Source organism: Cygnus olor, chromosome 16 (genome assembly GCF_009769625.2).
Source record: "Cygnus olor isolate bCygOlo1 chromosome 16, bCygOlo1.pri.v2, whole genome shotgun sequence".
Lineage (NCBI taxonomy): Eukaryota > Metazoa > Chordata > Aves > Anseriformes > Anatidae > Cygnus > Cygnus olor.
Genome location: NC_049184.1, coordinates 10,962,724 through 10,990,580, shown reverse-complemented (window position 1 = coordinate 10,990,580; position 27,857 = coordinate 10,962,724). Strand labels below are relative to the sequence as shown.

Here is a 27,857-nt window from a genome sequence, read left to right as displayed (position 1 = left end):
CAGAATTTGGATAGGAAATACATAGCCATTTACCTTGGTGGAGTTAAGATATCACTGGCATTTCAATGGCAACTACAGGGGAAAAAAATCACTGTTTTGACAATATAAATTACATAGTGCTACATAAAGTTTAAAAAAAATCAGGTATTTTATGTCACTGCTGCTTTTATTTAATTTCAAAAAATGAGACATTAACATCACAAATATTTGCTTCAGTTTATACTTTTTTTTAAAAAAATGAGTAATTGACCAATAAGGTTGGAAGTGTTTTATTACTTCTTTGAATTCATTAGCCATGATAAAATGTCAAAAGCACCAGTCAAGACAGAAATAAATAACACGATCTCATGTTAGAAAGTTGCAAATACAGTATATTAAATTATAGCAATATGCTGCTTCACACAACTGATGTAGACAGCACACTAGGGAGACAGTAGTTTTACTCACGATCATTGAAAAGACCTATTACCAGAACAGGGGAACTGCACACCCACCTAAAAGCATCATTCTTTCTTTTACTGATTTATTTTATGAATTTAATCAAGGGCTTGAACTGGCGGTTTTGGAAGTTCAACATCCCCTTTGTCTAGAGGTAACAGGAGTGGTACAAAGCTTTTCACAATAAGCCCAAAAGCCACAGCTTTCATTTCTTTGTAGGCTTTTCTCTCAGGGTCATTCCTGCACCGAGTCAGTGTAAACCCACATCTTAGGTCCTCCTTAGTACATAGTAAAGACAAGTTCAGTGCAGGTAGAGGAATCCTGTTTCACATGTGCAACATGAAAATCATAATATTATTAAACTGCACTTCAGGGGATTTGAGCACAACATCTATGCAGCTTTATGGGGAGCACGGCATCAGTCAGAAATGAAGGAAATATAAGTTACAGTCCCTTTGGGGAAAAGTACATACAGAAAAGCCATATTAAAAATATTAAGGCAAGGCCTCTACAATTGCACACCACTTCAGGCCTGAATTAAAACATGAATACTCTATTACTTAGATGTTTCTCTAATTTCTCTTTTATGGCCTACAGCAAAAGTTTTCCACTGCAAAAAAAGAGTGGAAAAAAAGAAAATTCTCTACTGAAGGCCTAGTACATGTCACTTGTATGACATCTATCATGGTCAATAAAAGACCATAAACACGTCCTTTTCTAGGCAGGCATTAGAAAAAAATAATCTTCTGTCAGGGGAAAATGGATGTAATGTATACTGTAGTGAAAATACTTTTATATAAAAAACTAACATTTGGACAGATGCACTGTAAAATAAACATCTTACACAACAACTAAAGTATGAAACATCCAAGACCACTATAGCAGGCCAGATTGTGTAGAAAGCCAAATGGAGAATCTCTACTTTTTAGTTTTAACTTCATCACATCTTTAATGTAATGGCTGTATTTAAAAAAAAATGTACATGTATATATATGATCATTCTAGTGAGGGAAAACATTCCCATGATTACTCAAGCTCAGAAAAAAAATTTAACTGTGTGAAATTATGCCAGTGATTAAATCTTATTATTTACAAGATTATATAGCTTTCTGATTCTTAGTGATGATGCAATATCTAAATTAAGATCAGAGGGATTGGATTAGGTTCTGGTTTTTAAAAGCCTTCTTTTTCACCTAATTCCTTGGAGTTTGAGTCTGGAAGAAAAGAAATTAAGTCAAACATTCTTGTGTCTCAACATATTTTACATCTAGATCAATTTCTGTTATCTAGTCCCATGACTCAGTAACACAGTTTAAATTTGAAGCCTATAACAATTGCGACGTAATACAGAAGACAATGCATTATTGTTCACAGTAACAAAGAAATTACTGTACTCACTGGTAAACTTCAATTTTGTAATTATTTAAGTAACGTGTTTCCAAGTACCCCTGGACAAAGAACCAAATTATCCATTTGGAAGCATCAAATTTCCGGATTTTTTTTTTTTTTTTTGAACAAACACTTCACCAGTTGCCAAACTTGTACTTTGAAGAATTCTACAGAAACATTGCACAGACTCTGTACCACAAGGGCTTATACATTCCAAGGCAGCCTTCTGGAGTGCAGATCCATCCATTCACATTGGGGAAAAAAGTTCACATAAACTCCAAAAATAAGAAAATTAAGTGAAACCTAGTGTGACTTTACACCAATAAGAACAACAATAAGGACAATTACTATAACAAACAAAATTAAAATAACAAGCATCTTCCGATTCTTCTTTTGATATTGCTCTGCCTATAGAAACAGAAAAGAAAGAGTTAATACTTAGATTTCTGCAAAGCTCTAAGTATGGACTCTTGTTTAATATAATTAAGTACATGTACCTCATTTTCTTTGGTAATTTGACTTTTCATATGCAGTATATTGCAAGCAACTCCCACAAAATAACTCTAGTCCAAAGACTTCAGTGAAGATAAACATACACTGAAGTCATATTTATCCATATTAAATAAGAGACTATAAAGAATGCATCCTCATGTTGGTTATGCAACCTTACTGTGAATTTTTCTCAGCAGTTCTCGAGAAGGTCCTATGCCTCCACAGGACATGTGAGCTATACAGAAGAATGATATTATTTGCAAGAACTCTTAGCTATGAGGACTGTGGAAACAAAAATCAAGCAACAGGGTATGCGAAAGTCTGAACAGTAAAAATTGGCAAGATGTTTTAAATCATTTTGCCAACAGAGCATTTCTATATTATAGCTAGAGGACATTAAAATTCACAACAATACTTCATTTTTAATAGGCATTTTTGTTGTACCTGATTCAGCTGTGCATTTTCATTTAATTTCAATTAGAACTGAAAGCTTTCATTTTGTTTTGGTTCTCAGTTTTCTGCTTCATTCCTTCTTTCTTCTAACCACCTTTTCTCATCCCTTTCCTCTTTTTCCCAGGGGAATTAAAACGTGGAGAAAACTCTCCAAAAGCCAAATGAAAGTCTCCTAATAGAAACTAAACAAAACAAAACTTGCATTTAATTCTTTTTTAATTAATAAACCTTTAAAAATTTAAAGGGAAAAGATATTAATTCTTTTCCTTTATAGTCCCTGTAAAAAAAGATATTTTTATCAGATCTTCTAAGGTGGAATTTTTGACCTAAAACGATGTAATACACAGTCACTGCAGTTATTTTACTTAATCAGGCGTTAAGTATCATAAAGCCTGACAAAGTATCACTACTAATTCCCATTTTCCAGTTGAAGCAGAAATTAATAACTAGGGATTCATAACACCAGACTTCTGGAATGAATTAATGCAATTTCTATGAAAGTGCTATCTAGGTAGTTTACAATAATTATGCCAATTAAAACAGAAAAGAAAATTGACATTTATTAAATCAGAATAGGGTTAACAACAGTACTAAAACCAGCAGGGTATCTGTATTTTATATTACTATTCAGACATGTATGTTTTCCTTGATAGGTGAAAGAATTTTTATGCTATACTGGAAACACCTGATCTCCAGTATATATTGCAGCAAAAATCCATACTCTCATCAGCATTCCAAGCAGGGGTTTGCTGACAATTCATTAACTACCACTAGACAAGAAATAGCATTGATTCCAACTGATTCATTTACTTCCAGTTCAGTTTGTGCAAATTGCTTGCAATTACTTTAAGCCTTGTTTGCCAATGGTCAATGCCTTATTTTAGCAACCCACAACTTACTTTTACGTACAAAAAGAAGAAATCTAGAACTAATTTATTTTGCTTTTCCTCAAGTGACAGTTTTTCCTGTGCATATTTTACAAGTCTGCCACAATATAAAGTTGAATGTGTAGCAGTAAGATGTCCGCATTTCCAAAACAAACTGTTCTACTTAGAAGTTTTTACATAAATCTCTCATTCTAATTTTCCAGTAATGGAATGACTGAACTGAGCTGACAAGTCAGAACTTAGCTTAAAATCAGAACAAAACAAAAAAGCCAGCAAAACAACCACAGAAATCTGTGTTGTTCTGCCAATTGAAACTTTTCAGATGTTCATAGTAAACCTCCACATTAAAAGCAAAAGGTTGCACTTAACTTCTAACAAATGTCACATGGTAAAAGAAAACATTATTTTTCTTGCTGCTCATGCTATTGAGATAACATTTTCAAACTTTAATACATTAACTGAGTGACTGAAACCTAATAGCAAGGTACCCAATAACCAGTCCCCTTTCAGAAGTGCTGAGCTCTCAAAACAAACAGTGCAGTGAGAAGAAATTGTAGATACATTCCACCAGGTCAGCCACATCAAGATCAAAGCACACTGCCTGGACGCCCAGGAAACTATTTGACATTAACAAGCATGATGTTACCAGAAGTTACATGGAAAGTTCCTACTACAGCACAGTAGGGCATATACTGTACAGCAATCACTTCTGTCAGGGATTACATATAAATGAAAAGTGACTGAATAACATAATGGCTATTGAATAAATACGCAAAACAGGTTAAATATTCTGTCAGCTTACCTTATGTAGCTGTTTTAAACCCTCTTCAGTTTTGATACATGACTGTTCAACGTTGTAGTCAATTCTATCTAGAACCGTTCCCTAAATGAAATGGAGGGAGAGAATGAGCACCAAGTTAAACCTAAACAAACTTCATGAAAAAAATATCATTATGAGCAGCAGGGTAATAAACAATGCTCACAGCAAGCAGCCTGAAATGTTCATAGTTTACATAGTTCATTAGAAGACCTAGTTGGGACTTCTCTAGAGGACCTCCTTGCTTAATGCCTAACTTGGCAGCTCCGTCACAATCTCACATCACAACCTGTAATTGCCATAATCCTAGCTCAGGTATTTTTGGCTGACATATATAACCTAAGCTGAATGTCTAGAAGAAATAACTAACAGAACTCTATAACTAATAGAACATCTGCAGAATAAACAGATGAGTTATTACTTTTTCCTCATTAATTCAACATCTTGCAGATTTCAAGCAGAAGAAACTTCGCCTGAATTACTGTGTTTGGAAAAGTAAGGAGTGCATAAAAATACGCTATTACAACAGGAAGAGTCGAGAAATCTTAATGCTGCATGGAATCACCCATCTCTTGCTAACATTGTGGTGTTGAGGTACCTGTTCTACTATCATTGCTCCCAGGTCCCTAAATATTTCATTGAGATCGGAGATTGACTGTACAATCTGACGGATTTCTCTTTCCCGCTCTTCCACCAGTAATGTGTTCTGCTCCACCAACGCAAGCTGGTCATCTGTAAAACCCTGTTAAAATAACAGATTTGTGGTTTTCAGGTGTTCTTGAGTGAAACCTCTAGAAGAACTATAGCAGTTACATGACTCAATAACACAGTGCTCCTTTTGGAATTTCAATGATAGGCAACTATTTAAGAAAAATTTAACTGTACTCTTAAAACAGTTTTAGGTCAGCTAATTATAGTCTTAGCATAGAAAATTTAAATCTTGCATCCTGCCTAATCACACAAACAACTTGTTTTAAAATAAGATCTGTCCTAAAACAATGTTTTTTATTGATCTATAAAACAGATACAGGTAGGTGTCTTGTATTTATGGCACATCTACTGACGGATCAGCATTACAGAAAGTCCCAGAATGTCAATGATCATTAACACGTGTAAAGACATGCAGTAATTCTGATTTTTTTTTCTTTTACACTGTACAGACCTTACTGTTTGTCTCCCAAGGCCATTTGCAACTGCACAATATCTTCCTCCTCCACATCCCCATCACTCTTATTTAGAGATCAAGTGAAAAGCCTCTTATACACTAGATTAGCTAGATGTGCCTTGCCTTTTTCCATAATTTTTCAGCTGAAAAGCAAGCATTACAGATACAAGTATTTTGCTGCACTATTGGATGGGACACAACAGAACAAATTCCAACATAGCTTAGAAATGTAGCATACACAAACTCCGCAACAAAATAAAACAGAGGATGCCTGATACTGCTGTTCAACGTAAGTGCACAGAAACAAATCCCTACACCATTACTTGCAACAATCTGTAATACTGAAAATCTTCAGTTACGCTTTAAATTCACTTTATAGAGTGCCATCTTCCACCAAAACTCAGCATCACACCGACACAGTTCTCAAATAATTACTCTTGCGTATGGCCAGAAAGGTAGGGTGACAAAGAACTGCACTGTATTTACACACCTTCCAGTCCCTGTCAGTCATACAATGAGAATCCAGCAGCCGCACTGAGTTCCCTGACACTGCAACACTAAGGCCAATGGCACGCTTGTCTTAACATCAACAGCAATACTCATTAGGAAAACGCATCACAAATCTGCAGAAATAGAATTTCCACGTAGTTTGGTACTCAGAGTGTACCATTTTGATATTTTCATACTAGAAGTAAATTAAGAAGATTCTTTGTACTGAATTTGCATAATAACAACTTACTCTATCATAAAGCGTATCATCCTCCCCATCATCCATCAGTGGGACTGAGGTGTCAAAGAAGTGTTTGGATCTTTCCTCTCTATTCTTCATGCCTGTGAAAGACAAACTGTGTTGGAGCACGATGTTTACACACGCTGATGTCATTCAGATTTCCTAGCACTTTTCAAAAGTGTGTGCAAGTAGGAGAGTATTTTCCAACAGCTTTTGGAGGAAACATGATAGATACTGGAGAGTAAGAGTAACATCTGAAGCACTAGACAGAAAAGCATATGAAAAAAATCTACCTGATAAATGACAAAGTGTCTAAATTCTAATTGTCACATAGGCTTACTATTTAACAAAGCATAACAAATTCTAGCACACTTAGAAAACATTGATTGTACCAGCATTTTTAAGTCATTACATTCCATGAAGTTAAAAGATTTTGAGCAAGCTAAGAGCCTTAAAGTGTGATCACTGGGCTGTTTTCTAACAGATTCTCTCAGGAACATCCCTCTTCTGAATTGTGATCCTCAGTTCCACCTGTACCATTTATACCAGGGGAGGAAGAAATTGAAGCATTACATCTGAAGATTTTTTTTTAAATAAATAAGCTTACTTTACTTTGCCAAAAATAGAATTGAACACAATGTTAGACTTTAAATAGGATATTCCATTCTTAATCTGTTTACTGATGCACAATTTTAATTTATCACAGACCATCTTTTAAAGTTTAATCTATCATAAACTACAAATCTAATATAATCCTGGTGGTCCTGTGACCATCACTAACCAAACTTTTCCGTACCTTCCCCAACAAGAAAATAAGTAAACCTTAATTAGTGCTTTCCACAGAAAGTACCCATGCATTACTGTATCTCTTATGCTTACGTTTGAGATAGTCAGACTGTGCATGCCTGAAGTTGGTGGATAGGTCCTGAAGTGACTGTGCTAAGGAAGACACTACATTCCTGAGAACACGTGCTTCTTGTTCTGTACAACTACGTGACTTGCTCTGCAAGACCTGGACTGCTCTCTGACATCTGTGAAATAACTGAAAAAACAATTGCATTAGTATAGAAAAGATACAGCGACACACGTGCTTTAAATATCACATTGCCAAGTTCCAAAGACTAATACTTTTGACCTCTAGATTTTTAAAATGAATTTCTTATTGCCCAGTGCAAAGTTTAAAAAGGCACAGAAACACAGAATATAGATTAACAACCTAAATCTAACAGGATAGAGTTACACAAGCACTTCTGATCAAAGGCATTTTCTTCTTCATAACTGTTTGGACTGGAAGTCATATAATACACTCGTGGATTTCTGTGAGGTAGCTGTAAACGTGATTTAATTAAGTCTTCCAATCCCATTCCAAGATAGAAAAGCAAACAAGCAATTGACTCATTGAAAAGTTCACTGAGATGGTAAGTGCAGTACCTAGCATAAGAGCCCAGGACTTCTGGCTCACTCTAATAGTGACAAGAGAAGAAATGCTTTATCCCAAGGAAACCGCTGCCTTATCATGATACGCATTACAGATATGTCAATGTTGGTTTAGAAACAAAAGCTGTCTGTACCTGTGTGATCTCTTGGGTCGTTATTTCTATTGCACGTTCTTCGTCACTGCTGTCATCCAGTGTTGGTCTGTTTAGATGTTTATCATGAAGACTGGCTAATTCTTTCATCTTCTGTTTAACCCTGGCAATATCATACTGAATCTAAAACAGCAAAGCCAACAATAAGGAAAGGGAAGTGACTAATATTTCAGGGGAAAAGGTTCGGACAAATGCTACACAAAAATATTGAAAGAAATCTTTAACAAAAAGTGGACCAAAGATCATAAAAAAACACACAAAAAGCTAACGTCTTAGTAACTGAAAACTCAGAGTATGAGTTTGCCATTTTTAAACCTCCTCTTGTTAATCTAAGAGAAGACTGCTGTTTTCAGATATTCTCCATTAAGTTGGAGTTAATGTATTTATCATTATATAATTTAGTAAGAAAGGTTTAACCAACTTCCAAAAACACAAACGAAAATTCAGGTTACACCTTCAACTCTGTCAAACATGCTACAGACTAAACTTTACAGTTTAAGTTAAATTACTTGCTTTCCAACTAGTCATTGCAATAGATCTGTAAGGACGATTACTGTCTTAGTAAAAAAAGGAGACTGATCACCTTTCTGAACACGCAAACTGATGAGCTAACCTGTTTGAGATTTTAAAAGCATTTTCTGAAAGTCAAGAAGAACTTCACACTCCAAATACTGGAAAAGGCTCTTAATTGGATGCCTCCAGAATCATTCCCTCGTATTTGTCCAAATACTTCTGTAACTTGCAGCTCATCTGTGCTACACAAGCAGGAAAACCTCTCCTGCTAAGACACTAACACTTCTTGTTTTCAAATAGTAAACTGCTGATCTATGTAACTGAATTCCTCAATGGGTTCAAAAAAAAGACTAAAGAATATGCTGAATTTTTTGTACCCTCCTTTCTGCATTTATATCTGAGAAGAACTTTGCTTTGCTGAGAGCTTTAGGACTTTCTTGAAGTCTCAAGTCTAAGTGCTCAGCTATAGCACGACTACCCTAATGGCCCAGGTATACACAGTGCCAGTACTGGGCTCCCGTTGATGTTACAAATCCAGTCTTCTGGAATCTCTGCTCCTCGACAATCTCCCTTTATTTCACTTGCAATATATCTTTCACAACAATAAATCACAGCTTGCCTGACATTTTCTCTAAACAGGGGTGTCAGAAGTTAGAAAAAGTGCTTGCTTTGATCTTTCTTCTAAAACCACTTCTATCATAAAAGTTACAGCATTGGCACTGCAACTGACAACACAAACAAACTCCTACATGAGAAAAACTCAGGGCTGGATTTGCCATACAACTTACTTCGTCTGCTCCATCCACCCATTTGGGAGGTAAGCGTTTTGTTACTCCAATTGCTGCCTCAGGATCTAGACTTATTCCCGATACCAGTGCCATACGATCATCAGCAAGCTACAAAAGATACAAGAAATACCCTTAAAAAGAGACAGCAAATCAACTTTACTCACACTAGATGCAAATCCTTGACCAAAAAAAAAAAAGTACTTGTATGCCTTCCCTTCCAATTAAAATCTCAAAAATGTTTGCACATGATGCAAGTATAATCATGACCCACTTTTTCTAATGAGCTCTCCCACGTACTAATGATCTATATTCTCCCACTTCCTACAGGATATGAAAGTTAGGGTAAATTCTTAACAGATTTTCAAGGAGAAGAGATGTTATTGCAGTGAGAATTCGAGTAATTCTTGCACTGGTACATTCATATTAGGAAGTGATTCCCAGCCAACAGAACCCTACCAATGGTTTACCATGGTTCATACTGAGGTCTGACAATCTCATTTTGGAAAATCTCCAAATAAAGATCTTTTATATGTACAAGAATAAACTTGCAGGAAAACGGGTGGAATAATTCTCAAAAAAAATTCCAGGGATTGTCAGAGAGTAAAATGAAACGAAGTGCCAGCCAGCTTTCACACTGCTTTCCACAGATTCACAGCAGTGTTGGGGACAGGAAAAAGATGAAAAAAAAAAAAAGAGTAAAAGAAACGTAAAATTACAATTAATAGTAGTCTGAATTTTGAGTAACTCCGGTGCCACAACATTTAGTGCTGGGGCCTTATACGCTCAGTCATCTTCCTCCTCTGAGGGGAAGGCAGGAAAATGGATGGAACTGGAAGATGGCACAGATTTTTTTTTTCAGGTTTTCAGTTGAACCAAGTTTTGTAATTCCAGAGATTAGATATCTTCATTTACTGGAGACAGAAAAAGGTGTTATCATAAATGACACCGCTTAAAACATACCTAATTACTTCACTGTTTGATCTCAGGGAAAGATTTCACACAAAAACTCTCTTCCTAGTTCTCTCAGATTTCTACTTTTCCCATATCAAACTTGAAATCTCTGCAGTCCCCCACCCCTTTTAAAAACCAATATTTATTCCTTCCTTAACAATTCCCTCCTGAAAGCCTGTTTTTTTTTTTATCCCTGACATTGTTTCCTGAGCAAAGTTTATAATTTATGCATAGCATAAAATATTATCAATAGTTTCACTGTACCATGTCCCATATGCATACAGTAAGTCAGACTAGTTTATACATATATACATATAAATACTATAACATTATTTCACAAAATGCTCGTCTTCTCCGTATACAGTAGAAGGATGAGGCTGCATGAAGACACCCCATCCTATATAAAGAGATTTAATAAACTTGCAGAATAAGGAAAGGGACATTTTAGCTCAGTTATGTATGCCTGATGCACCGTGACAAAATAAAGTGTGAAAAACAATACCTCATCCAACTCCTGAAGCAATTTGTGGATCCCATCAGCCCCATCCAGTTAGAGACAGCAAAAAAATAAAAGAAAAAAAAAAAGAGACATAGGACAGATATAGTATTTTCTCAACTGACCAAATCCTAGGCTTTTTATTTATTAAACATGATTGTTTACAAAGAACAAAACAAATTGACTTAAAACACTATTCAATAGAAGTTCAGTATCATGATATATTTGAGTAAGCGTTTTGCTTGATGTACAGACTTTTTTTTTGTATTTCAGCTGCTTGATTAACAGAGAAAACGTAAGAGATCAGGTTAAGAACCCGTTTGATTTCCATACTAGCTTCACAGTGAAGTTTCTAGTTACTAAAATTTCAAATTGAAAAGCTGCAATATATTGAAGCATGACAGCGAGGGTAATTTGACTGTAGTATTTAACATCCACTGGTGATTTAGGTTTGACTCCGATTGGAGGATCCACATACAGACTTCAGTAGAACATTTATTGGTAAGCATCCCAGTTATCACAGGTTAAAACAGACAGCAAATGACGAAAAGCAAAAGCAAACACAGTTTCTGCTCACTTATGTACAAACTCCAATTATTCTCTAGTTTCAGATACCCTTAGTTTTATGTGCACCCCCAAACCCCCCCAAAAATAGCATCTGCAATGTATCTGCACCTTTGTAACTCATCACTCCTTGTAGCGTAGGGGGTATGTGTGAGCACTGAGATCTAAAACAAGGACAAAGTACTTGTGGTTTAACAAAGCAGAAGGCTTCAATCAATGACCTCTTTTATCCTATACCAAGATCTTGAAATACTACCATATTGTCAAGAATGCTATTTTGATTATCTGAGTTTAAGGGGTGGTTGACAGTCAGCACGAGAATGCATCTTCCAGGGCAGAAAGCAGGTTTTGACATACAGCTCTCATAACACAGGACTTTTCAGGAGAAGCCTAGAGAATGAACGAAGCTAAATCAAAGCACTATGAGCTAGAATTAGCAAAACTGCCCTGTATACAGGGGCTCTGCTCTGGGAATACCACCCCAAAAAAAAAGTAACTAGCTAATAGTGATAAACACCTTGGAAACACAAAGGTGAAGAGCTCACAGTACCACCTTTGCACTTCTTGCCATGCTTGTAACAGGGAGCTGCTACAGAACTCTGTCCACCAGATCACGGCTGAGCCACTGACTCATCTGCTTGACAAGGCCCTAACAATTTCCAAACACTTCACTTTGGTTATATTTGAATCAGCATCCTAGAAAATGCTTCAGTTCGTATCAACAAAGACTGTAAATAAACATCTTATGCAAGTGCTAAGTGTTATTGCACTCGCTGTTGAGTAAAAGTAGTTTCGCTGCTCAGTAGCCTGTAGGCAAGTTCAAGGATCAAAAAATTTCAAGGATCAAAAAAATGATATTGGCAAGAAAAATTACTGAGAACCAAATGCAATGCCTAATGAAGCACGCATAATACATATCACTGCTGATATTTCCGGATCTATAAATGCAATTCAGCGCATAGCTTATATAGATACAGATGTAATGAAATTAAAAATGAACAAAGACTGTTCAGTGGCAACTCATCAGCTGAAGTAAGTTTTGTAGCATGAAGCACTGCTTTTCCTAAAAAAAAAAAAAAAAAAAGAAAAAAAAAAGCTTTAACGGGAAGATGGGAGTGCCAAAAGATATTTACTGGAGGCTATTACAAATGGTAAGTTTGAAGAATCAGCTTTAAAAACTGGTAAAGCTGAGCTGCCAGGCTGTTTCACTACTGCAATCAACAGTTTTCAAACACCCTTCAAATTGCTCTAAGGAAACTGCTTGTTTATAAACACCTTTTTGTACCTACTTCGGGAAGAATTATTTCAAAAGTTCTGAACCTTTCAAAGCAACCTTTAAGATTGCCATCCCAGTGTGACCAGCTCAAAACCTAGACAAAGCCACACACAGTGCCACAGAACAAATAGCTTTTTGAAGTTTCTGTTAAGAGGGATCACACTAGAATCTCCTGACGTCCCCCTGTTGCAGATGAGATGACTTTGGGTATTACTCGCATTTGGGGAAACAACAGACATCGGAACAAACTATGGAAAAAGTCAAGCAACAACAGGGATAATCTACAGTACTGTATTTAACGGTGCCCACACTGCAGCGGATAGAAGAGCTCTGCTCTATGAAACAAATTATTATTTTTTTTTTTCCACTGGGGAGACAGCAGAGAAAAAATAAGCAATGGACAAAAACCTCATGTCAACACTGCCATGAAGTTATCTGAATTAAAGAGAGGCGCGGTGAGCCCAGAGCCAGGCCTCTTCTATTCGCTTTTTGGGAAAGGGGAGCGCGGGGGGACGGGGGGCAGGGGAGGGGAGGGGAGCAGCACCGGGGGCTCGGTGGGGTCTGGGGAGCGGGCACCCGGCTCGGCTCAGCACGGTACGGTAGGATGAAGGGAGGAGACTCACCGCAGCAGCCATGCTACGTGAACTCAGAGGGCTGGAGGAGCCGTAACTACTCACTTGCTCGGCCAGCAGCTGCCGGCTCTGCACCGCCTTGTTCCGCAACAACAAGAACGCGTCCGTTAGGCGCCGGGTGGCCATGGCCTCCCGAGCCGGCGCCCCCCGCCCCCCAGCCCCGGGGCCGCTCAGCGCCTCAACGCCGGGCCCTCGGCCCCAGCCCCGCCCGGGGCCCGCTCAGAGGGCCCGGGGAAAGGCCCCCGGCACCGGGCGCCCCCGGCCGCCGGCCGCGGCCATGCCCCCGGATCCGCCGGCAGCGGCCCGGCCCGCTTCCGCGTTGTGCATCGCCCGCCGCCGTCCGCCCCGCTCCGCCCGGGCCCGCAGGCCGCAGCACTAGCGTTCCGGCTGCCTTCCGGCCCCCCCGCCGCCCTTTTAGGGCAGGAGGAGCAGAAAGCCCCTCGATCAGCCCAAACAGCTGGGAAATAACCCCTCACACAGGGCTGACGCAACCCCAAAACCCTATGGGTCCTGGCCTTGGTGGTGGTGGTGAAGGGTGTTAGTGCCTTGTGGTGGACGCCGTCTCAAAGGGCAGCATCCGTCTTTACACAGCCGTCACCGGGCTCCCTTGGTGATGGCACAAAATGTCTTAGCATAAAAAAGGCCTAACATTTCCAGAGAGTTTCCAGTTAACTCTGTACGTTTACTGCTTCTCACTGCTTGATGCATCTCTAACAGAAACAATTTTGGTTCAAAGCATAATATTGTAGCATGACCATTTTGATTTGCTTCTCTTCCCTCACTTTTTTCCTCTGAGTCCCCAACATTACCACAAATTTGCTTTGCTTTCAGTGAATTCTGTATTCCCCAAAACAAACAAGCAAACAAACAAAAAACTCACACAGGTCTTTATGTCAGCTCAGACAATTGAAAACTCAGGACATTCTCCCAAAATAAACATGCCATTTAAAATGACAGCACTGGGTTTGACTTTCCAAAAGAGGCTTTTTAATAAGGCTGTGGCTGAAATTATTATCTTTTTCTCTGCTTTTTGATACCTCAATACCAGACAGCCTGGCAGCTGTTCACCACTGACACAAGCCCCTGCTGCTGCCGGCGCCAGGCCTGTGCTGATGGCTGCCCGGCCTCTGTGGACATCGCATCAGCTGTTCCCTGGGGCTGTCAGGGCAGCTGCTGCATGCTGGTCATCAGGAGCATCTCCAGCTTAAATTCTCACCAGAAAAATCAAAAATTAGTATTTACACATATGGAAGAAACAGTGAGTGTAATCACAACCACATTTTCTGGAAACATTACCCCATTTTATCTAACCGCTTGGACAGATTTGTACAATGAGAAATAGAAAGAAGTATCCCTTTGCTGTTGCAAGACATTTTGGGCATTTATTTGAGCAGCCCTTCTGCCTCAGTGGGAGAGACAAAAACTTGGAATTTAGCAAGGAAATAAGCTCCAGCCTTACAAGGATCAACACATGCATTTCATTTTTCGTGGTCTGCTGAAATGTGTTTTCACTTTGGCTGCCTTACAGAGACTTTAAAAATATATGTATATACTTCATTTCTTCATGCTAATTTTTAATCTACTGTAACAATTTTTTATTCTATGAGAACAGTTTCAGCTAATGATCCTCCAACCTTCTCTTGGCACCACTACTGTGGCTATAAGTTGAGTGGAATTTTGCATGCAGCCAGAGGTCTCCCAGCAATCTTTTGGTTCTGGATGCCTACACAGAGAAAACTGGTTGGAATATCTCATTTAGCAACTGTGTGCCCAATGGGAAGCCTTTTGCCCCTAATGTGCTGGAAGTTGGTGCACACTGGCCATTTGCGTCTTTTACTTCCTGATTTTTGACAGCTTGAAAGGTTTTGAATGGGAAGGCTGGGAACTGAAGGAAAGGGTATAGAAAGTGTTTGGGACCAGTACACAAAGGGATAAAACTCTGTAAGGAAGGAGTCCAGACCTAACTCAGTGAATAACCACTTCAAAGTGGATATTAGGAATAAGCAAAGGGACTAGAAGGAATGGAAAAAAAGATTAATCAAAAAAAACTACATCTTAGAAGTTAGGAAGTGTAGGCATAAAGGGAAATTTGCCAGAGGTAAAGCTGAGTTAGGCCTTGCAAAGGAAATTAAAACAAATAGCAAAATGTTCTTCAGGCATACAGACCAGGAGATGAAGTAGAGAAGAAGTAGGGGTGATGACAGGGGGAGAGGCAGGACACAAATGAATGCCTAATATATAGTGGAAATATACATAAAGGAAATGAAGGCACAGAGATAGAAATTTTCTCATCCAAGTGGAACAAAACATAAAGATGAAAATGGGACAATAATTTCTGACCCAGACACCTAACAGTGCTTGCCTGTCAAGAATGTGTCTGGCTGTGTAACAACATTGCTGCAGGAGCAGCGGAACACAATGTGAGAGCAGGAAAAATTGTTCCAGAATCTAAATACGGGAAAAATGATTCAAGTCTGATCCCACTAATATACAAGACTTTTGGATAAATTTAGCAGGAAAGAATAATACAAGACATGATGACAGATAGAAATGGTCTGAAATACAACATACATTTACTGAAGGCGGATAGCGTTAGACTAACCTGATGACTCTGCAACATAATTAGTTTTCTAAACAGAGAAAAGATAGTAGATCTAATCTATCTGGTAATGAATAAATGCAGGCTAGAAATTAGAAGAAAATGTCTAACCTTTGGAGGACTGGCATATCCTTCTTATGTGCATGGCAAGGGCAAACAAATATGTTATGAGGTAGCACTCAATTCATTCATAAAATGGATCATATTTTCTCATCTTAAAACATTGCATATCCCTGAATATATCTTTCTAAGCATATACTGCTAATATTTTGGGCTGTTGTTTCTTGGTGCTAGAGTTCACTGCCGTATATATTACTTCTGTTTGGAGTGCTGTGCTTTCCTTTGACCTGTTATCTGCTTTTTTAATGTTCTTTTCTGCTGTTCTTAATGAACAACGAGGTAGCAATGCTGTGTGCATGCACACATTCCTGCAGCCACTGCCTCCCACAGCCAAGGCCTGATCCAAAATGGAGGGAACTTTCTGGTTGCTACTGTGGCATTTGGATCAAGCTTCCGAAGGAAGACAAAAGCACTCCAGATTTCAGAATTCTATTTTGAGGCGAATAGCTAAGCATTTCTTTTTAATGGGAAGATAATCAGGGCCATATTTCAAAAGCCAGCTTTTACACTGTGCTTGCAATCTCCTTTCTCTCTGTGCAGTTCCTAGCAGAAGGCTGTCTGTATCCCCACTCCAGCTACTCAGGCTGAATCAAGGGCAAACAAATCTTATGCTTCAGTGATCAGATGCAAGTCAATCCCCATGACATTTTATCTTATGTAATTGAGTAGATAAATGGAGGAGGTAAAATACTGCCGTCCTTGGAAGCTCGAACAATTGGCTTTTGCCAAAGGTAGGATTAATGGACCATTAAATGCGTTTTGCCATGGCAAATCCCACCATCCTTGAGCAGCTGGGACACTTGGCTGCTAGAATAGTTCTGCAGGAAAGTTTCTAAAAAACTAATCAGCAAAGTGACTGGGTTAGCTCTGTCATTGCTAGAGACACTTTTTCTGCATGGGAATTGAGGGGCCTCTGGAAGAATGGACCATATTATTGCCTTTATCCTGTAGCAGAAGATTTTCAGGCTTCAAGGCTGTCAAACTCACAGTTTCTAGAGTGATTTAATCACTGGAACAGGATTTGTTTGGCCATTGAACTGGGAGTTTCCTGAATTTTGGCAATGGATGTGATTCTGACAGCCTCTCTGTAGGTGGTGCTACAAGGCAATGAGATGTGAGTAAGAATTGTCTAAGCTATTTTTGAAATTAAGTCCCTTGGTTTCTTACCAGCTCCTGGCATTTGAATTTTCTTAAAAGAAAATTAGACATAGTTGCTCATAATTTCTTTGTTTTGCTGAGCTATAATCTAAGTGCACCCAGTGGGAATACAAACAGAGGAGAACTGTTATTTTCTCAGGGTTCCAACTGTTCACATTATGTACTTTTCCTGGAAATACCATTGAAGAAACCGTCTTTTCATATTGATCTAACTTTACTGCAAATTTAACAACAGAATGTAGAATATAATGAATTAGAGAAGAACATCTGAGAAAAAAAAATAATTTGTTGGCCACACAGATACCCAAGTAATGGATGGTTACATTATAAGGAGAAAGAAATTCATGTATCTAAGTGGACTCTGTCATCTTTTGCTCTACACTGAAAGGTTCCCTTGAGTTCAGCTGCTCTTCTGCACGCACAAAAACAATAGAATGGATTGTGCAAATGTATCAGTGCTCCTTTCCTGCTACTGAAATGCAATCAACTCGGGTGGACCCAAGTCTTATTTAAAGCTGGGGTAGGCAGTGAAGACTACTGTGTCTGCTCGGAGGGGTGGGAGGAATTTTTAAATCAAAATTCAACTGCAAAAACTGCTGCTTGCAGGCAGAGATGTGTCACATACATAATAAGACAGACAACCTTGTGCAAAGGCAGATGTGAGAGTTACAGTCTATGAGCTCCTACCCTAGTCTTGTGACAGGCTAATAATGCCTGTGGTACTTATACAATGGAACAACTCTGTCATCTAATATTGTGCAAAATTCCTTTCCTCAGCTGGGGACTATATTAAATCTTCTGTGTCACCACAGTGTCAGGTCACCTCTGTAGTAAAGATAAAAGGTTGCTCATTGTAGGCTCTTGTATCTTTGCTTATCCTAGTTACCTCTCCAGTAAGGAGAAGAAGATGAAAATATTGTGTTTAAACTGATGTATCAAATGTCAAAATTAATCACTGGTCCCTTTCTTGTACGATATATATTCAAAAATTTTAGATCAAGATGGGATGCTTAGCTGTTCTGGATGTACAGTTTAGCTGAGCAAAAGTTTTGGGGTTGGATGTACGTCAGTGATTGGATGTCCATCTGCAGAAATACCAGTGTGAGTTTAAGGTGTTTCTGTCCCCTAGCTGTTTGCTAGCTGTGACCATAGCAATGATGTTACCCTGGTACAGTATGCTCTGCGAGTGCCTCTCACGTGCTTTGTTGCAAGGCAATCGGTTTAGGTATTCCTGTAGCAGCTTTCCTTGGGAGGTCAGGGTGCCAGAGCTGACATGCTGGAGTGCTGCGGGAGTTCACCTGAGACAGTCTGCAAATCCAGCCTCGAGCGTCTGACAGTACCAAGTCTGGAGTAAGAGAGGAGGGAAATGTCCACATTGTGGCAGAGTCCCATAGTGCTTCAAGTACATGCATACATAAAGAGATAAGAATCAAAATAAGCAGACTAGGGAAGTATTATTATTCATATTATGGAGAGGAGGAACCAGTCTATAAAGAGATTCAGTGAGCAGTTCCCTTGCACATATGCTTTAATGTAAGAGCTGGCAACAAAACACAGGATTCATCACTGCTACCATTTTACAGATGGGAAAACCAAGTCACGAACAATACTGGCATGCTCAAGGTTGCACAGGGCATTTATAGTAAGTCCAGGACCCAAATCTGGAGCTGCTTTGTCCTGGTCAGCGTTTTTCCCACGGGAATCACTGATAAGGAGATTGATGCCAATAGCTTCCGTAAGAGCAGCAGAATTTCAGAGAGAGAAGGGAGACTGTTCCAGAAAAAGACGTCTGTGATTGTGTTAGAAAGAGAAGCTTGGACTTCAGTATTGCCAGCAACTCATACCTATGTTCTTGTTATCCTAATTAGTGGCAATGTTCCACTTCCCGAAGGTTTTATCTCTTTAAATTAGGCAGTGTTTTTTTTTTAGCTAATAAAATTAGAGAAGGCAATTCAGAAAGATGTATTACAGTAGACCATGATCTGACATTCATTCCAGCAATAACAACCGTTATCAAAGAAAGATCTTTTTCATAAATGTAGGAAATAAGTCAGGCTAATAAAGACATGAATAGTTTTTGCACATTAAAATATAAAAATAATCAGTGAAATGCTGAATAAAAATCTGGTCAGAAAGTCTGCATAATGAATATTATCTTGCACAGAAGTAGTCTGACTCTGCTTCGTAATGAAGAGCATTTAGCCATAAATCATTCTGAAACAAGAGGGAAAGGAATGACCCTGCTAATTTCAATGCCATTTGGGAGCAGCAGAGGGCACGTAAGAGCAATTTCCTAGTTAACAAATCTTCACTTTTTTTTTTTTTTTTTTTTTTTTTTGGCCTAGATCTTCCTGTAGAATCAGAAACTGTAAATACTGATTTATTTTTTTTTCATTATATATATATATATATTTAATGAACTGGTGCCAAGTGGCTAGCAATTGGGTATCCTTTAAAGAAGGAAACGTAGATATCCAGACTGGTTTTCTGACCCTAGAATTGCTGCCTGCAGCTGACATATTATGCCAAGATACTGCCTTACATGGTGTTTATTGCTATTCTCAGAGGTACTTAGAAATGGGAAATGCTAGAATCTGAGATAAGTACAAAGATGATGTAAGAGTGCAAGGAAGGAAACTAGACCAAGCAAAAAAAAATGTTTATTAGACAAAGTGGAGCAAGGTTGGGGTGGTGGTGTAAGGACTGCAGCTGAGAATGGCTACGGGGAGATGATGAAATCCCCTTTCTGCTTTAAATAGCATCATAGTAAAAAAGAAGAGCAAGCCATACACCTGAAATAAAATTAAAAAAAAAGGGGGGGGGGGGGGGGGGGGAGGTTGCAAGGAGCAGAAGAACAGCAGCTCCAAAAAAGAAACTGCTCCATTTGTTTTTCTTTTCTTCCTGTTGCTCAGAAAAACGAATCAGTGTGTCTCTAGAAATGCTTTCACCCCAGCATCTGTGAATTTCCACTCCATGGAGCAAGGCCACACGGGGAAGCAAGCCTTACTGTCCCCAGTTTATACATGAAGAAACTGAGGCAGGGGAGTGCGATGTTCATTTGACAATCAGTTTTTCCCCAAGCTATCCTTGCTTGATCCCTCCGAAGACGTGGTTGTCCGACCTTGGATGACTCACGCAGCCCAGACTCAGCTCACTTACCTCCCACTGATGTCCTTCTGTCCAGCGATTCCCAGCGCCTGGCTTTAGGCCAGGACCCTTCAGCTGTTGCTTGTGGGCTCCAGCTGGTCTGCAGCGGTCACGAGCATCCCCCTCATCGGCTGCCCCCTGAGCTCCTCACTCACCCTCGCTGCTGAGTGAAGATCATCCAGCATGCCGTGAGGGATGACAGCGGTGGTTGGTGTGGGTGGGGGATTTTTTTGATCTCCCTCCTTGGTGCTGCCATGTGTAGGCCGGGTTAGGAGACTCTGATCTCCAGGCTGTACAGCCTCACCACTGCTGTCCTTGTTGCATCTCAGCTGGCTGGTTAACCTGACACTGCTACCCCCTTTTTGGGGATGTCTGCTCTATCTTCTTGTTACTGGGTCCCCCTCAAAATCAGTAGAAGAGGCCATTGGAAGCATTCAGCAGCAGGAAATGCTGAGCATGAAGACTGTGGTGGGATTTAGGGTGCCTGAATCTGGGTTACTCTTGGTGCTTCAGTTTCCCAGCTACCATCACAGCCTTTCCCCACCACTGTGTATGTTACAGACTGAGCGGTGTTCGGTAGCAGGACCTAGGTAATGGTCCAAGTGCTGGCCTACTTTCACTGCAGCCTAGCTGTGGACGATGGTGGGCTGGGAGAGGTTAACGGGACATACTTTGGCTCCGTGTGTTTTCTTGAGGTATTCAGTCTAAGTAGGCTCAGCAGCTTTGCCTATCCCCATCTCAGTTTCCTGACCAAAGATGAGGTGCGAGGAACTGAACCACATTCCCTGGGAAGAGCTGATAGAGCCTCCCCTGCCTTTCCCCCTCCTCTGGTGCTTCGAAACCAAAGCAGCTGCAAACTTCTTGTGGCTGGAGATGTGCTGAGTGGCCTGGCAGGGGTTCAGGGAGAGGTAAAGGAATCCCACCCACCAGTAGCAAGGGCTCTGCGCCACCACCAGCCCTTGCGTGCCCTAAATCCTGACTTCCTGGTAATTGCTATCTCCATAAATACCAGTCAGACAGCAGAAGAGGGGACTTGCATCACTGGACTGCGTTGTATCGTGTGAAATATGAGGTGACACACAATACACTGGCATTAGGCACAGGAGTTGTCTGCTGATGTGGTGACACACTCGAGGCAAAGCTGGAAAATTTGATCCCTTCCTGCCCGCGGTCTCCCAGGCTCTGTGGTAAGGCATGCTTGACTTGCTTTGCTTGGGGATGTCGAGGGAAATGGGAAAATGAAGCACATGGGCCAGAACCATCTGCAGTTCACGAACTCAGACGTGTCAGGTTGGCAAGTGCCCGCAAAGCTGCTCCGTCTGCTGCAATCAGGCCCTGTCACAGCTGGAGAACCTGGGCTAAGCACAGCATGGCCAACTGTGTCCCTGGTGAAGCTCAAGGGAGGTGAAGAATGCTGAGCTGCTTTTGGCAGTGTTGTATCAGCGATGACTTTGGCCAGTAGTCAGTCTTGGCTCCAGATCCAGCTCAAAATGCCTCCCTGCTGCACAGAGTGCCTCGTACCCCTTCCTGCTCCCTGCAGGACCAGCCGCCTGCCTGCTTTCCTATTGAATCAAGGACAGAGATGGTGTTTGATTCTTCTAAACATGTGGTCCAAGCACTACAGAGGCCTGCAAACATCTTTCTGTACTCCCCTGCCTGCCTTTGCTTCTCCACCTTTGTCTCATTTCTGGTTCCAGATAATTTCTCTCCTTTTAAGCAAGACAGCAGCTGTGTTACCGAGGTCAAAGCCCAGGATGTAGAGGATTCTCCCTCTCCACAAGCTCTACTCTTAGTTTCTTTCTGTTTTCATGACCCCAGCTCCAGAATGATACTGTGTATAGAGTGACTACGAGACCAAATCAGTGCAGTGAGAGCTAACGATTTTAGACCCATAATTACATACCCAACCTGCACGGGGTCTGACAGACGAGCAAGCACACGAGGGTAGCAGCACACTGAAACAGCTGCTGAGTGAATGGGGCAGTATCCCTCCCGAGGGGACCATGCCATGACCTGCACCTTGGTTTGGTGCCCCATACAGCTCAGAGCAGTCATGCAAACACCCGTCCCCCTTCAACTGCCACTCATGAGGGTGTCTCTGTTCCTGATTTATCCAGGAGCTAGGCAATTTTCTTCAGGTTCCCATGTGGATTTTGTAAAAGCAATTTCAAAAAAAAGCCCAACAAAGGCACACGATTAATATTAATTTCTGTCAGTTCTAGCACAAGCCTTGTACAGGGAAATGAGAATTTTTGACAAGTCTGTGATGTTCCCTGGGGTGGGTATGTATACACACATGCATCTAGAAGGGTTTCTGGTTGTTTGTGTAACAGAAGTGTCTTGAAACATATCTGTTTTCTCTGAAGAGCAAAGGATTAATGAACAACGTGCAATTAAAGCCCACACAGGAGGGAGAAAGTAAGAATAGCTCCAGATCTGCTCCTTTTCCAGGGCTTCTTTCATGTGCACTTGAAGAGGTACTTATTTAAACTAATACCTTTCTTTCTATTCTTTGGTACATATTTTTCAACGGGGTTTACAAAGGCAGCTACAAAACAATGCTCCCGTAACGCAGGTGGCAGCCACTCACAAGGTTGATGGGCACCTACCTGGCAGGGGTACCCGAAGGGCTCAGGGTTCACGTATATGGCCAGACTCTTCTTGGAGGGAAAAGTTGGTCTCATGGGGGAGTGTTTGCCTGGGCCAACCTGTCAGCCTGCACGACGATCTGCTCCGGCACACATTTCCTCTGTGACCTTGAGGGAGCTGTTCGGGATGCTGACGGACAAACTGTGCCAAATCTCCCCAGGGTGGCAAAGCTGTAAACCTCTGTGTTTAAGGGGAGGGAGGCATAAATGTCTGCCAGTTCCTCGACCTCTGTAATTCCCAGTTGGCTGTAGTACCTTATGTTCGTGATTTAATTTACTGTGATGAACACAGCCACAGTGGCTGCCAGCTGTGATTTCTGCGATAGCTGCTGGGCTGTGACAGCAGCTTCCATGGGAGGAGCAGTGACCAGCCCCGGTGCCACCACCTCAGGCTGCCGTGGTGGAGCCTCACAGCACCTTTCCCACCCCTACACTGTATAACCTGGGTCCCCGAGAGAAAGGGGGTCCCCAAGAGAAAGGGGAAAACACTGCGTCCCCATGTTGCTTCCCAATCAGCATACGCCAGTGGGAGCCCATTGGGAAGGCTGTCCTCTGGAGTTATGAAATGAAACTTTTCCTGAACTTCTCAATGCTACCACATTGTCAATGATAGAGTGGTTGTAAGTGGCCAAAAAGAGTGAAAGAAGAAGCAGGGATGATCTTATGGGAGAAAATAAACTTCATGCTGCTGTTGACTGCAGAGAGGGGAAACCCCCATGGAATCTGGAGCCAGGATTTCCAACCCAGCTCATTGCCCAGATGATGAACCCATGGACGTGAGCTTTGTTTCCATTTTGCAAGTGGGAAAACCATGGCACAGGGAGGTTGAAAGATCCCAAGAGGGGGGTGAGGCAGACTTTTGGCTGAGTCAGTGATACAAATAATGTTTCAAGTCTGCATCTCACCTTTAGATCAAGGCCTCTGGATCACTTGAAGAATGTGCTGCAGCATTCAGCACACGTATTGTTGTCTCTCAAAGGAGCAACAGCGTGCACATCATTAAAAAGAAATATTTTATTCTGATGATTCCCAAATGCCTGCTCTCTATCTATCTGAGTTCTTAAGCAGCACCTGTTCTGCACATAATCTCATGCACTTACATCTCACAAGGAAGATCAGACCTCCTTGGGCTAAGGAATTGTGCTCTAGGCCCCTGATAAAACCGTTTTATGGAGATGAATAACTCATGTGGTTTCATGCTTCCTTTCCCTGAAATGCCATTAAATGAACATGAAGTACTTTTGTATTTATTTGAGGGAATTTCCTTCTTGACTCTGCAGGCAGAGAAAATGAAGATGGGAAGGGAGCTGGGAGTAAATTATGCCACTAACTGGCAGTGCCTCAGCGAGAGCCAAGGAGCACGGCATGCCGCCTCATTTTAATCCATTGGTGGTGCCATGAGCTGCAGACTGGGATAAGTTACCTTGTCTGAAGGGTTGAAATACCACATCAAAGCACCACGTGGATCAAAGGTGAAAGCAACAGGCGTTCCCGGCTGGCTCATCTTTCAGACCTTCCTCTCTCTTTAGTTTCCACTTTGAATCTGATAATGCAGCCTGAACGCGGCCTTTCATACGCCTTCATTCCTCAAGGCACAGGTGGTATGGAGTGTGTATTTCCTTGTCAGCAGGCTACATAGGGCACAGGATTTCCAGAGCTTAGCTCTCAGGCATCAGAGTGATGGAAAAGATCTATCAGCTTGAGCAAGGCAGATGCAACACCAGTGGAGTGGATGCGTCAGAGCAGGGGCTCTCCTGCCCCAGGTACAGAACAGCAGTGAAGATCTACAGACTGCGGCTCAACAGCTAAGTACCGGTATTAATCAGTAACATGTAGTGCACAGGGCCCTTCAGGGAATCAAACCCATGATTTAAGACTTTATACAAAGATACTCTAAGGTTTGCATGAGGCTTGGAGAGAACACGCTGAAACATACAGGGTAGAACTGGGAGGAGGCCACATCTACTGGCACATCCCTCCCCATGGCAGTTGGAAGTGTGCTGAAACTTTTTATGCTATGTGAAGTAAATGTAAAAGTAACTGACCTCAGAGGCTCTGAAAGGAGACTTTCACCCCACAGGTGTGTGGCTTCCATCAACCAAGAGAGGGTAGGAAGCAGATGTTGCTCAGCGCCTATGAAAATCTCGATATTAACTCGTCTGCGCTGTCAGTTCCTCCCGTAGTGCTGCTTGTCAGGTAGGATCAGAGTCATCACAGCACGAAGGAAAGGACTCATGACTTGAGAAATCTTGATTCTGACATTTTACATCCTTCATCCTCTTTCACTTATGCCAGAAAACTTTTACTGAGCCTGTAGTGGCTCTCTCTGGGTGGAAGTCTCCATCTGATGGATGTTCTCAGCTGTGCATCCATTACTGCGGTTTGGTGTCTGAATCAATATATGTGCTTAAGTGAGATTTGTGCAGGTGTTGTGTTCTGGGTTCAGAGCTCTGTGCTAGTACTTAGGACCCTACTGAGTGCTTTTTGAAACTGAGACCCTCCTAGATCTGTGGGTTCACATAATATGAAATATTACCCTATGTTCAAGCTGAACTGGATTCTTTTATGTCAAGGTCGATCTCCAAGGTTTATAGTGCCATTCAAGCTGACAGTAAGATGAGCAGGGCAATTGTATAGCTCCTTTCCATACTCAAATCTCCAAAAAGAAAACACTGTGACTCATTAGCCAGAGAAGCTGTGTTTTCTTCAGCAGGAAGCTTTGCAGATTCTCTGCTCCCTGATCTCCTTACACTCTTCCATCCCACCATTCTGGAAAAACTCCCACGGAAAGACAGACAGATATTTTAATCAAGAAATGGTCCTTACTTCCATTAGCAACAGCTGTTTTCCTTTTAATTTAATTCTACATTCTGGATTCTGTTTATGAAAGCTGCCATTAATTATGTTTTTCATCAGTCAATGTTCAGAGATGGCTAATGGCCCAGCACACCTAATTAGTCCTTCATGTATGATAATGTTTCAGCAAGTCTATAGTTAGTGTGTAGGGCTGATATCCGCTGCGCAGTGGAGTTGCAACTGGGGCTGTGCAAACTCCCCTGGTGTGTGTCAGATCGTGTTACAGCTGCCTTCCACTGCTGCTTCCAACATGTGGCTAGCTGTGGGCTGCAGTTACCGGGACGTGATGATAACAGCCAGTGCCAAAAATGGCGTCTAATGTCACTCAGAGCATGCTAACAAAGGGGTGAAGGATTCAAGCTGCCTTTGGAAGCTCTTTGAAGACAGAGAGTGCAGCGAGTGGAATTACAGCTACTCTTATTTTTGTTTCAAATGATGTCCTTGGTAAGTGTTAGTGATGGCTAAATGCACTGTGCTAGAGGTGCTTTTCTTCAGCTTCTTCTGGGCTGAAACCTTCTGGACATCCATGCTTGGGTATTCTCAGCAGACCCACACCTCTTAAGTCAGGTCTCAAGTCACATGAGCTGCTGAGGCAAAGCTGGCTACTTGCGATGACTCTACTTGCTGTCTTTAATATCCAGACTGTCCGGACACTGGCACGACCTAGTCTTGGCAACCTAGTGAAACCTCTGGGCTTAGGTGAGTCTTTGCCTAGGTGTAACAAAAAGCTTGACTCAACTGTCCAGAAACTGTGTACACAAAAACCAGCTCATCTTTGTTCAACAAGATGCATGAGCAGGTCGATTGAATTCATTGCATGCCTTAGAGGTGGAGCTGGAGTTTGAACATCAGACTCAGCTTGAACTTTGCCTTCATTCTGAAGATGTTTGCAGCTGCAGAGAATAGGAGTAGTTATCGTATCGGCAGGTAGCCTCGGGCAAGAAACATTTCAAATGCTTCAGTACACAGATAGCTTTGAAAAATATCCTCACCTGTCACAACAGTGTATTAAAATCACATCGGTGTGTGTGCACAGAGCTGGCTCTGTTCCCTTGCCCGGCCTGTCACCTGCAGAGTTTACGGCATTGTGGAAAATTACATTTACAGAGTAGGAGCATGTTTTGTTTATCTTGGTAGAAAAGTGGCAAATGACCAGCTCAGGATTTGTAGTCATGTATTGCATAAAACAGTCAGTCACCTTCAGCCTCTCCTATACCTAAAGCAGCTCGGTGCTCATGATCATTCTTTGCTCGCTTCGTTTGATTTTGCTGTGAGCCCCAGGGGAGGCTGCAGGAAAGCAAAACTGATCTAGCTCTGTATAATCTTAGCAGCATACCTCAGTGAAATCGCTATCTTTGAATAATGAGAGAGGCCCTAATATTCTGCGTGATTCTGAAGGTACTTCTCTGTCCTGTAGAATTACATCAGACTTATGCAGAGGTTCTTCAGTGCGTGTTCAGTTGGCCGACTTCTGACTGCTTAAAACCTTTTGACTTCAAGAGGAATGAATCTGCCATGCTGCTAAACAGACAGAGGATTTTTCAAAAGGCATCTGCTTGCAAAGCAAATGAAATTTTCTTTGATTTTCATGGCCTGTTGAGGAATGAGAGCAGCACTGACAGGAATCATGCAGGGTTGGCTCAAAACAGTTTAAAGGAAGCTACAAGGCACCCAAAGAGCTGTCATTTGAGAACAGAATGAAAAAAAGGCAGGTGACCTGTGAAAGAATATGTCCTGTTCCCAAAACCTGCAGCTCTCCTGCTCCAAAGGTGTATAATTTGCAGACAAAATAGATACAGAATAACCCTGTATTTAGAATGACTCTAACTTAACACATTTTTGGGTAGGGGAAGCAAAATAGTGTCCTACTGCCATTCATTGTTCAGTGACCTCTTTGATTACCTCCACCTTGAGCTCTCCTCTGAAATGCCTCATCTGGAAAGTGCCAGATTTACGGAGTGCTTGCAATGGTGATACAAGAAATGTACTAGCAGGGTGTTATGGTCCTGCTGTCAAGTCTTTCACTGGAAACCCAGAGTAATTCCAGGGCAGCTGATGGGTTACTGTCGTGTAAGTGAAGCAGTGTTCATCTCTTGGACCTCACCTTTTGGCCTCTTCTATTGGCAAATGAACCTGATGTAATATTGCA

At 41.2% G+C, this 27,857-nt stretch overlaps 1 protein-coding gene across 7 annotated transcripts; it reads right to left on the bottom strand.

Moving 5' to 3' along the window:
* Positions 1 to 152: 152 nt before the first annotated feature.
* On the bottom strand, positions 153 to 13,379 carry STX16 (syntaxin 16). 7 transcript variants are annotated; one of them, XM_040575846.1, is made up of 9 exons: positions 13,172 to 13,379; positions 10,715 to 10,726; positions 9,262 to 9,369; positions 7,943 to 8,083; positions 7,251 to 7,413; positions 6,381 to 6,472; positions 5,075 to 5,218; positions 4,462 to 4,542; positions 153 to 2,954 (listed from the first exon to the last, which is right to left on the bottom strand). In XM_040575846.1, the coding sequence occupies exons 1-9, from the start codon at positions 13,304 to 13,306 to the stop codon at positions 2,859 to 2,861; spliced, it is 972 nt and encodes a 323-aa protein (XP_040431780.1). In that variant the 5' UTR covers positions 13,307 to 13,379; the 3' UTR covers positions 153 to 2,858. The 7 variants fall into 7 exon arrangements, with proteins under 7 accessions (XP_040431780.1, XP_040431779.1, XP_040431784.1 ...); XM_040575845.1 differs by having other exon boundaries at positions 153 to 2,235; XM_040575850.1 differs by having other exon boundaries at positions 153 to 2,235; positions 13,226 to 13,374.
* Between the last annotated feature and the right edge of the window lie 14,478 nt (positions 13,380 to 27,857).

Bases quoted from the DNA above. Each gene is read 5' to 3' on its own strand.
- STX16 (XM_040575845.1), bottom strand. From the start codon at position 13,306: ATGGCCACCCGGCGCCTAACGGACGCGTTCTTGTTGTTGCGGAACAAG. The intron at 5,219-6,380 runs GTAAGTTGTTAT...TTATTTTAACAG, and splicing joins ATGATACGCTTTATGATAGA to GGTTTTACAGATGACCAGCT. The intron at 2,236-4,461 runs GTAAGCTGACAG...CTGTTTCTATAG, and splicing joins GTTTAAAACAGCTACATAAG to GCAGAGCAATATCAAAAGAA.